Source organism: Suricata suricatta, chromosome 12, assembly GCF_006229205.1.
Source record: "Suricata suricatta isolate VVHF042 chromosome 12, meerkat_22Aug2017_6uvM2_HiC, whole genome shotgun sequence".
Classification (NCBI taxonomy): domain Eukaryota; kingdom Metazoa; phylum Chordata; class Mammalia; order Carnivora; family Herpestidae; genus Suricata; species Suricata suricatta.
In genome coordinates this window covers 80,026,237-80,037,462 of record NC_043711.1, presented here as the reverse complement: position 1 = coordinate 80,037,462, position 11,226 = coordinate 80,026,237, and the positions used below count along the sequence as shown (strand labels likewise).

Below are 11,226 nucleotides of genomic sequence, written 5' to 3'. Positions count from 1 at the left end.
GGACGCGGCCGAGCGGCCCGCTCAGGACGAGCAGGCGACGGCGGCGGCGGGCCCCGCGGCGGGCCCGGGCAAGGGCCGCTTCCTGGTGCGCATCTGTTTCCAGGGAGACGAGGGCGCCTGCCCGACCCGCGACTTCGTGGTGGGCGCGCTCATCCTGCGCTCCATCGGCATGGACCCGAGCGACATCTACGCGGTCATCCAGATCCCGGGCAGCCGCGAGTTCGACGTGAGCTTCCGCTCGGCCGAGAAGCTGGCCCTGTTCCTACGAGTCTACGAGGAGAAGCGCGAGCAGGAGGACTGCTGGGAGAACTTTGTGGTGCTGGGGCGGAGCAAGTCCAGCTTGAAGACGCTCTTCATCCTCTTCCGGAACGAGACGGTGGACGTGGAGGACATCGTGACCTGGCTCAAGCGCCACTGCGATGTCCTGGCCGTGCCCGTGAAAGTGACCGACAGGTTTGGGATCTGGACCGGGGAGTACAAGTGTGAGATCGAGCTGCGCCAGGGGGAGGGCGGGGTCAGGCACCTGCCTGGGGCCTTCTTCCTGGGCGCGGAGAGGGGCTACAGCTGGTACAAGGGCCAGCCCAAGACGTGCTTCAAATGTGGTTCCCGGACCCACATGAGCGGCAGCTGCACGCAGGACAGGTGCTTCCGGTGCGGGGAGGAGGGGCACCTGAGCCCTTACTGTCGGAAGGGCATCGTTTGCAACCTCTGTGGCAAGCGAGGACACGCCTTTGCCCAGTGTCCCAAAGCAGTTCACAATTCCGTGGCAGCTCAGCTAACCGGGGTGGCCGGGCACTGAATGCCCGCCTGTCCTGCCAGAGGAACCCAGAGCCAGCGTACCCCCTCTTAAGTGCCAAAACTTTTTTTTAAACCATTTTTTATCGTTTTTGAAGGAGCTCTTTTTAGATGGACAAGAGACGTCCCTCTCTGCCTTCGTAAACCGAGTGTACTCCATTTCAGCCTTTTCTGAATGGGTGACTCTGTCATCAGTAACTACCGAGAAAACTGTCGTGTGCAGATGTGTCACCTCTTCCTTTCTCAGCTTTTGTTTTCGTTTTTGTACCTGGGTTGTTTGGGGGTTTTTGTGGGCTTTGTGTGGGTTTTGGGATTTTTTGTACTTTTTACTCCCCACGACTTGTCTTCTCCCAGGATTTTCACCCATTGGGCTGCCTTGCTCATCTTTATGCTCCAGCTGTTGGTAAGGGGCACACTGCGTTGTAGGCACTCCGTCAGTAATTGTTGAATCCAGACCGTTGTTGACTGTGGCTTCTGTCAGGGTGTCTACCTTGTGCAGCTCTCTCCCCTTTTAATTTGCTGCTTCTAATCTATGGTCTGAGAATTTGTGAAACCAGTGTTGTTCGAAGTGTATGTAAACTGAATCAATAAGCTCTGAATGGTGGCCAAGGGCCTCTCTTAATGGCATTAAAATGCATGGACTTTGGGACAGCTGTGCAGTGGCTCAGAAGCCATTTTTCACAGAATCATGGAATTTAGAAGTTTTTTTGCTGGAAAGAGCCTAAAAGTTGGTTTTGACGAACCCCCTGGATTTCCAACATGTGCAACAGGCCCAGAGAGGTTCGGTGACTGGGTCCAAAGTCACAGAGCTGTCCGGTTCCAGAGCTAGCCTAGAGTAGAGTTCCCTGACCCCAAGCCCGGTGCTCATTCCACTACCTCTCACACTTCACAACATTTTCCTCAACACTCGAGGGCCCAGAAAGTCTGATCTCTCCAGAATGATAAGCCCAGAGGAATGCTAAGAAATCCTCTAGCAGGGACTTCTGAACACTTTGGAGATCAGGAAGGGACAAAGGAACATAATCCAGGGTGCCCTTACTGCTCCCTGGGGTACTGTATGTGGACAGAAGTGCCAGATCCTTTGGGACCTCACCCTTCACCATTCACTGCCACCGCTTCGAAATGGGGGTGCTCCTCAGCAAGGAAACCTACCAGAGGTTTACATTTGCACCTTAGCTTCAGTAGCGAGAAACCCCGGAGAAGCATCCAACTGGAGCTCATCTACAACTCCCTCACTCACAGGAGAAAGGTGATTGTAGCCTGTAATCATGAGTGAGCAGTTCACTCTAAAGTGTACTTGCAAAATAGGCCACTTGCAAGAGGGCATTGGGTCAACTGTTACCAAGTTAAAGTAGAAAAGACAGTACACTGCTTTTCTTTTAGTTTTTGTTTTTCCTTTGCCTTATGTTTTGCTATTTCCTTGTGGCTTAGAATGTAAAATCGATTGTTAAAAGTTTTGTTCTGAATAAATATTTATCTTTTGTATTCCTAACACTGTTGCCCTATTTCCTTTCCGAGCGTAAGATGCTAGAGTACACAGGCCCTGGCTTAGTCCATCCTTCCTGCCCATCAGCTGTTTGCTGTGCCGATACGTTTCCAACCCCTGTAGGCAGCGCATAGCACCCACTAGGCTGTGCAGACCCTTTGAAGTTGTTTCCTAAACCCTACGTATCCATTACACTCATTCACACGTTGCCAGAACTCAAGTTCTAAGTCCTAACTTCGCTCCAAGGAATCAAAATCACTGGTGTGATTGAAAATATTTTTAGCAGGCACCCCACCCCAACAATTCTGATTGGCAGCCAGGTTTGAGACCATAGTTCTGAATGGTATTAAAATGAGAGAGAGGGCTTGTGCCCTCGGGTTACAATGGGGAAGTCCCACAAATTGGATGCAAAGTATTCATGGGCTTTAAAAAATGCTATCTCTTCCAGGTATTAAGGGAGTAAGAAAGAGTCTGGAAAACTTCTCAGGGAGCTGACTCACTCCTCCAAGCCAGCCCTGAAGACTCCAGACACAACTGACTAAATGATTTTCAGCTCAGAGCTGTTGAAATGATCCAATCCTAAGAATTAAAGTGCTCAGGGTACTGATTCTCTAACTCAGTGATTTGAGGATATTTCCAGAGCTGATCCGGAGGAGTTGAGGCCTGGGTGGCCCCTGAGAGCCCTTTCTCACCAAGCCAGCTCAGCCCCCTCCTTCCAGTCTCCCAAAGCAAACAGACCCTTCCCTCAATCCCTCCCTCCGGTCCTGTCCTGTCCCTCCCCTCTCTGCTCTCTCTGCTCTGCCTTGGGTTTCCCTCCTTCACAGGGCTGGAGGCGGAGAGAAAGCCTGCATTTATCGTATCTGCCCTCCCTTCAAGCAGGCACCGTGCCAAGGAGCCTCCTTGGAAGGAATCTTCCCTCTCTGCCTTCTCCCCCCTCCAACTCTCCTGGAGGGAGCAGAGGAAGAAACTATTTCCCTGCCCATCCCCCACAGGATCCGCTCCAGGGCCTCCTGCCTGGCGGTCACTGCCTTGGGCTGGAGCGGAACAAACCTCCCCCAGCTTCCTCTCCTGATCTAGCTCCCCCCAAATTACAATCCCTCACTGTTCATGGGCTCCTAGGGAGTGTGCAGAGACCCCCAGACCAAGGCCAAGGAGCTGACGTGCTTTCATTCAGCCTTCAACAGATCCCGAGGGCCATGAGAGCCAAGCCCTTCTGCAATGCAGTTTGCACACACCTGGCAATGAGAGGGTTACTTGCAGAAGGAGATACAGATAAGTAATGAGCAGAGGTTTCTAATAATATTTTTTTAATATTCTGAAAAAAAAATACACAGAGTCTCCTGGAAGAGATGATGGAGCGGGAAGAGATATCCAAGCAACAGAAACAGCCTTTGCAAAGACATGGAGGCCAGAGCGCCGGGGACGTTCAGGCCGCCTATACAGTCACAAAAAGACGTGGTTGGGAAAAGGCCAAGAGGAGGTGACCTGGGGCTTATCAGTGTTACCTAAGAGGCTTTATGTTGTCCTGACCCCCTCCAGTCTGGCCACCTCCATTCCACACTTGATCATGACCCAAAGGCGGAGAAGGGGTGGCCACCATCATTCCATTCGCTTAGTTAGCTGTGTGTTAAGCATCAGCTCTTTCTGGGAAATGGAATGCAGCAACATAGTCAAGTTCCCTGGGGCTCTAAATCTAGAAGCACACAAAGACAATTACTAAGTGTGATAAGGGCACTGCAAGAAAGATGGGAGACAGGGTCAGGGATCACTTCCCAAAAAACTTTGAATTGAGATCAAAAAGATACACAAGGAGTTCATTGAGAGATGAGGGGGCAGGGCGCTTAACTGGTGTCAAGGGAGAAGTGTGACATCCCTATGGGGAGAGGAGGCATGATCGAAACCAAATGAAGAACAGTGTATCGGTCCAGGTTTAGAAAAGCACTTTGGGGCGCCTGGGTGGCTCATTCTGTTAAGCCTCCAGCTTTGGCTCAGGTCAAGACCTCACGGTTCGTGAGTTGGAGCCCTGCATGAACTGCATCTGCTCCCCTTGTTAGGACAGAGCCTGCTTCGGATCCTCTGTCTCCCTCTCTCTCTGCCCCTTCCCCTCCTCTCTCAAAACTAAATATTAAAAAAGAAGAGGGGCGCCTGGGTGGCTCAGTCGGTTAAGCCTCCGACTTCGGCTCAGGTCAGATCTCACGTTTGTGGGTTCGAGCCCTGCGTCGGGCTCTGTGCTGGCAGCTAGCTCAGAGCCTGGAGCCTGCTTCTGATTCTGTGTCTCCTTCTCTCTCTGCCTCTCCCCCTCTCATGCTCTGTCTCTCTCTGTATCAAAAATAAATAAAACATTTAAAAAATAATAAAATAAAATAAAAATAAAAAAGAAGAAAAACAGAAAGCACTCTAGGTATTGAAGAAAATAATGGGACCTGGGCTAGGTATTAGGAGTAGCTCCTAGAACACTACCGAACTGACCTCCAAGAGGAGCTGCTGCCTCTCATAGAAAAAGCCAGGAAGCCGTCCTTGGAAAGGTTGAGTTGGAGGACATACTACTGTGAAGCTACCGTCCAAGGACAGGACAGGCTGCTGGGATCAGAAAACCACTGCCAATTCACCACAGTGAAAGGAGTTTTTGAAGCCAGAGACATGACACTCGTGTCTCTACAACCTCACTTATGAGCAGGAACAGTCAAAACTATTTGACTCCTGCCTATTTCCACCTTCAAACTTCATGCAAGTTTATCTAATTGCTGGATCCCTAGGTACAAGGGAGTCAGGAATTGTTTTAGCTTTCTAGCATGCATAGCACAGGAAGGCACATCAATAGTGGGAATCAGGGCACTTGACTGGCTCAGTTGGTAGCACATAGGACTCTTGATCTTGGGGTCGTGAGTTCAAGTCCCACATTGGGGATAGAGTTTACTTAATAAAAACAAAAAACAATGGGAATAGATATTATCTGCCAACTAACCCTATCCAGAACAGCCGGTGTGGCCAGTGCAGAGATAGGAGGGAGATGTGGTATAAAATAAGGCCAAAATCCTGGAGTCTGGTCAGCCATGTTTAGAATTTGAGTGTAAGAATATGAGGAGGAGCCACTGGAAGATATTTAAGCAAGGAAGTGACATGATCAGGGTTATATTTAAAAAAAAAAAAACCTTTTTAGGGGCACCTGGGTGGCTCCGTCCAGTAAGCGTCTGACTTCAGCTCAGGTCATGATCTCATGGTTTGTGAGTTCAAGCTCCTCGTTGGGCTCTGTGCTGACAGCTCAGAGCCTGGAGCCTGCTTCAGAGTCTGTGTCTCCTCTCTCTCTGCCCCTCTCCTGCTATACTCGGTCTCTCAAAAATAAATAAACATTTTTAAAAATTTAAAAAGAAAAGTAGGATAAACAGATATTTAGGACTTTAAATCAGCAAGACTTAGACATGGGCGTAACTCCAGTTAACCAAAGATAACTCCCAGGTTTTCAGCTTCCACAGTTGGACAGATGGTGGGCCCATTCCCTGAGATATGGAACAGAGGAGAAAATCCACTTTTGAGATGAAGACCTTTATGGGACATAGAGAATGTCTAAGAGAAGGTGTGGAATAGGTGGTTCAATATACAAGGTGTTAAATTCTAAGGAGAGTTCCGGGCTAGAGACATAAACAGGAGCCCTATAGCAATGGCCTCCAAACTCTTTAACCACATCTCATAAGATATGCATTTCATATTGTGGCCACAAGGCTTATGCATATATGTACTCACCTATAAAGAAACAAGTTTATATGTATATAAAGAAATAATATTAACCCTGTGGATGGTGTGCCCTGACGTTTTCCATCCTATTTCTTCATTCTTTTATAAACGCTTACATGACCCATTAAATTGATTTTACAGTCTCCTAAGGGGTCATGAGAAAAAGCCTAAGGGAGAAAGATTACAGCAACTCGGATCATACCTTCAGCAGCTCTCACATGTGAGTTTCACCTGATGGAAAAGGAAATCTGACACACAAATAAAGGACAGCCAGACAAGGAGAAGGGAAACACGAGTGTAGAGACACATAAACCAAGGGAGGAAAGTTACAATGAGAGGGATTAACATCTGAAATGAATGCTGCAAGAGATCAAGTGAAACTGGCTTTGAGAAATGTCAGGCAAAGTCAGGTCTGAAGAGTGCGCACTGGCCTGAGTAATGTCCAGGTCATTGGTAAGGAAGGGCCTTTTAGAGGCAGATCGATAGGAGGGGGCAGACCAAGGAACAAATAATCTTCCTAAAATGTCACCCCAATGCTCTGGCACTCCCTCTGGGCCTCCCTATTGCTCTAGGGAGTCAGCTTAGCATCCACCTCCTTCTTCGAGAGGCTCCTGGGCTCCTTTGGGACCCTATTCTCAGCCAGGGTGCCCATTACACCTATTCGTGTCAACTCCAGGTCTGGGCAAGAGTAACCAGGAGTTCAATATGGTGGACGGGGTTGGGGAGGGGTACAAGAGGAAGCTACCGGTGAGCAGGGCTCAGATCCTACCACGTTTAAGGTGGAGTTTCATGAGAGTGTACCAGACATGTGCAAAGCCAATGGGTCCATTCGATACCCCTTACTGGCTTATCAACCTGACCCAGAATATTTGAGAGAGGACGTGTTTCATGAAAATCAACATGGATACAGTATGGAGGAGGATGGGGGCGCCTGGGTGGCTCTGTCGGTTAAGTGTCCTACCTTGGCTCAGGTCATGATCACACAGTTCGTGCTGACAGCTAGCTCAGACCCTGGAGCCTGCTTCAGATTCTGTGCCTCCCTCTCTGTCTCTCTGACCCTCCCCTGCTAGTGCTGTCTCTATGTCTCTCAAAAATAGATGAAAAAAAATTTTTGTTTAAAATTTTAAATTCACATAAGCTTTAATGCAGCATTCATTTATAGGAAATGAATCTATAGCTAAACTTGGACATGTGTACAACAATACCAGTGTTCCAGGATATTGACTGAAGAATTACTTAGGGTACTAAGGACTGGAAAGAAACTGATTGTCCACCAACAGGGAACTAGTTAGACAGACTATGGCACATTTAAATAAGGGAATACTATGCAACTGTTGAACAGAACAGTTCTATGTATATGAATACAGAATGCTCTCTGAGACATATTTTATTTTATTTTTAAAAATTATTTTAATGTTTATTTGTTTTTGAGAGAGACAGACAGAATGCAAGCAGAGGAAGGACAGAGACAGAAGGAGACACAGAATCCGAGGCAGGCTCCAGGCTCTGAGCTGTCAGCAAAGAGCCCAATGCGGTGCTTAAACTCACAAACTGTGAGATCGTGACCTGTGCTGAAGTGAGGCACTTAACCGACTGGGCCACCCAGGCGCCCCCCTGAGACATATTTTAAATTAAACAAAGCAAGATACAGTATGTTAACCGCTTCAAATTTCTATTTTTTTTCAGTTTTACTGAGTTATAACTGACAATAAAATTGTAAGATTTAAGTCCGCAATGGTAATGATTTGATATACATATTTTTAAATTACAGAATGAATCTGTGCAAGTGCTCATTTATGTATAGAATAACTCTTAAAAGATATCAATGAAATTGGTCACTGTTGTACTTTCTGAGAAGAATGGAATATTTGGGGTGTGCGATGAAAGGAAAACTAATTTTCTGCAGTACATCCCTGGAAGCTTTGTTTTGTTTTAATTATTTCATGTGTTATCTGTGGCAAAAAAAAAAAAAGAAAGAAAGAAAGAAAAGGAAAAAGAAAAAAATAACAAAAATAAATGCAAAATACAACACAAGACTTCAAAGAAATTCCTGTAGATGCTACAAAGCCTGGAGTCCATTTCCTTTACCTTTAAAAGTAAGACATTTTGGTGGGAAAGTTTAAGACTCTGAAGCAGCCAACACACTGGTCTCCTTCAACCCAGGACGACGGTCCCCAGAATGAAATCTGATCACCTTACTCCCCAGCTTAAAGACCTTCAAAGACTTTGTGTCCCCTCCCTGGGGGCCCACCAGGCCCTGTTAGAGTCCTGCCTCTTCTTAGCCACCCCCCACCCCTCCACCCAGGCTGAGCTCCTGCTAGTCACTCCAGGAATTCACCCTCTCAGACTCAACCCATGCTTAACCCTTACCTTTCCTAGAGCTCAGCTCTAATGCCACTAACTGCAGCCTTCCCGAACCTTCTAGACCAGACCCTCTAACACTCCCCTCCTTCCAGCAGCTCCTGCAAGTATGAGATGTTTGTTTATGCCATGGTTTGATTAATATCTGTCTCTATCTCTCTTTTTTCTTTTTTTCTTCTTATTTTTTATATTTATTTATTTTTGAGAGACAGAGAGAGGGAGAGCGGGAACAGGGAAGGGGCAGAGAAAGAGACGTAGCATCCGAAGCAGGCTCCAGGCTCCGAGCTAGCTGTCAGCACAGAGCTCGTTGCGGGGCTCGAACACACCAACTGTGAGATCATAACCTGAGCTGAAGTCGGACACTCAACCGACTGAGCCACCCAGGCACCCCATGCCTCTCTATCTCTCAATGTTGAGCTCCCAGAAGGCAGGAATCACGACTTTTCTTGCTCTTGGTTGTAGCCCAGCATTTAACACTGTGTCTGGCACAAAGGAAAAGCTCAATAAATATTTATTGCATGGATGACCTAGAAATTACTTGGCCAAGGTTACAGATCAAGACATTGTGACTACTTGTTCTTTAATGATACTGGAAGTATCCCTTGGCACGCCTGCACTTTCTCCTGAAAAAGGGCCTATTCTTTCTTCTTTTTATTTTTTAGAATTATACAGGTGGGTGGGGGAATGGGTGAAATAAGTGAAGGGGATTAAGAGTACACTTATCTATTTTTTAATATTTATTTATTTTTGAGAGAGAGAGAGAGAGCAAACAGGAGAGGGGCAAGAGGGAGGGGGGGGAGAGAGAGAGAGAGAGAGAGAGAGAGAGAGAGAGAGAATCCCAAGCAGGCTCTGTGCTGACAGTACAGGCAGGGTTTGAACTCACAAATCAAATCTGGTGAAACCAAGACCTGAGCTGAAATCAAGAGCTGGTCACTCCACACGGAGCCACCCAGGGGCCCCAGGGCTTATTCGTTCATCTAAAAAGCTAATTCACCCCTACAGTCTTCACCTTTGATAAAGGTTTCCTTCAGCCTGGAGGTCTGGCCCTCCAGCCCTATTTCTCTGAGGGCATGTCACTGAGACAGCCTGCCTGTCCCCTGACACGGCCAGGTCCAGGAAGGGCACCCTGTTCCTGGATTCCAAGTGCCTGGCTTCAACACTCCCTTATCACAGGCAAGATTGCTCCTCCCCAGGAGGTGGGGTTGAGGATTCTGGGCCCAAGGGGAACCACCCACCAGAGTCTGCCCTCCCTCTCTAGATCATTTCCCAGGACCCCAGAATTCTCTTCGAAACTATCCCTGAGCTCATTTACAGAGCCTTCATGGTTCTCTTTCCTGGGGGGCGTCTCATCCCTGGGTCCCTCATCCTAGGGCCCAGCCCAGCTGAGGGCAAACTACACTACCTAATGCACACCTTATAGACCTGAGGCTTAGTCCTCAAAGTAGCTGGTAGCTGTTTGCGGGAGGCAGCTTGGACGTGGGGGCTGGGCTGTCCCTTCATGCATGCTGGGTCCCTTGCTGGTGGGATGGGTGGGAGGGGAGGTAGCTGGACAAGGGCAGGATGCAGGATCCAGTTGCTCTCTTTGGGCCACACATTCTGGCACAGAATTCCAAAGGTCCTGGAATTCTTTTTTTATTTTTAAGGTTTAAAAAAATTTTTTTAATGTTTATTTTTGGAGGAGAGAAACAGAGTGTGAGTGGGGGAGGAGCAGAGAGAAAGGGAGACACAGAATCCTAAGTGGGCTTCAGGCTCTCAGCTGTCAGCACAGAGCCCAACGTGGGGCTCGAACCCATGAACTGCAAGATCATGACCTGAGCCGAAGTTGGATGCTTAGCCAACTGAGCCACCCAAGAACCCCTGGTTGTTTTAAAGATTATTTATTTAGTTTGAGAGAGACAGAGACAACATGACCAGGGGAGGGGCAGAGAGAGAGAGAGAAAGAGAGAGAGAGAGAGAGAGAGAATCTCAAGCAGGCTCCTCACCATCAGGGCAGAGCCCAAGTTGGGGCTCAAACTCACAAAACCCTGAGATCATGACCTGTGCAGAAACGGAGAGTCTGACACTTTACCAACTGGGCCACCCACGTGCCCTGGGTCCTGGAATTCAAATTCAAACCTGGTCTTCCAGGTTTTTCTGAAAGTATATTCATCAAGAAGGAGAATTGTAAAGGAGACCTCCAATTGTACTCTTGTCCTGGGCCCCACAATTGCCCCTGTTTGGTTGTGTCATTTCTTAGCTCAGAGAAGCCACATAGCCTCTCTGGGCCTGTTTCCTTACCAGAAAAATGGATTTAATGGTAACTGTCTTATCAGGGCTGGTGAGAAAATGAAATGGAACAATTCATGCAAAGGATTTGGCAGAATCAGCTAACGTTAGCTACTATCCTTGTTTTTTGGGTTTTTGTGTGTTTGTTTTTTCTTTGTTTGCCCGCTGGCTATCATACCCCATGATTTTCTATATGACACCCAAACTGGTCTCTTTTGTAGGACTTCCACACTGCTCCTCCCGCCTCCCTCCTTACCCAACAATGATAACCGCCCGGCTCTCTCCACTCAGATCCCACCCCTCTTCAATTCTGAAAACAGCTACTGGTGATCACATATTTATTGTGTTTCAGGCATTGTTTCAAGAACTTGACATGTATTATCTTCACGCGGTCCTGACGCCAACTCAATGAAATATTATTACTCCCCAAACACAAAGACACTGGGATCTGGAGAGTTGAACGGCTGGCAGCTGGCAAGTGACAGAGCCCGCGGGAATGTGGACCCAGGGATTCTTACTGCAGAGTCAGGTCTTCCAAATACCTAGAGTCATGAGCCTGCGTGCCGCCCGCTCCCTCCGCCAGCGCA

The 11,226-nt window shown here is 47.9% G+C and overlaps 1 protein-coding gene across 1 annotated transcript; it reads left to right on the top strand.

The window, feature by feature from the left end:
* Window position 1: 1 nt before the first annotated feature.
* ZCCHC3 (zinc finger CCHC-type containing 3) lies at window positions 2-2,287 on the top strand (the record flags this gene model as incomplete). Its single annotated transcript, XM_029917930.1, has 1 exon — window positions 2-2,287. A coding segment is annotated over one exon (798 nt), but the record flags the coding sequence as incomplete, so codon positions are not given.
* Window positions 2,288-11,226: the final 8,939 nt, after the last annotated feature.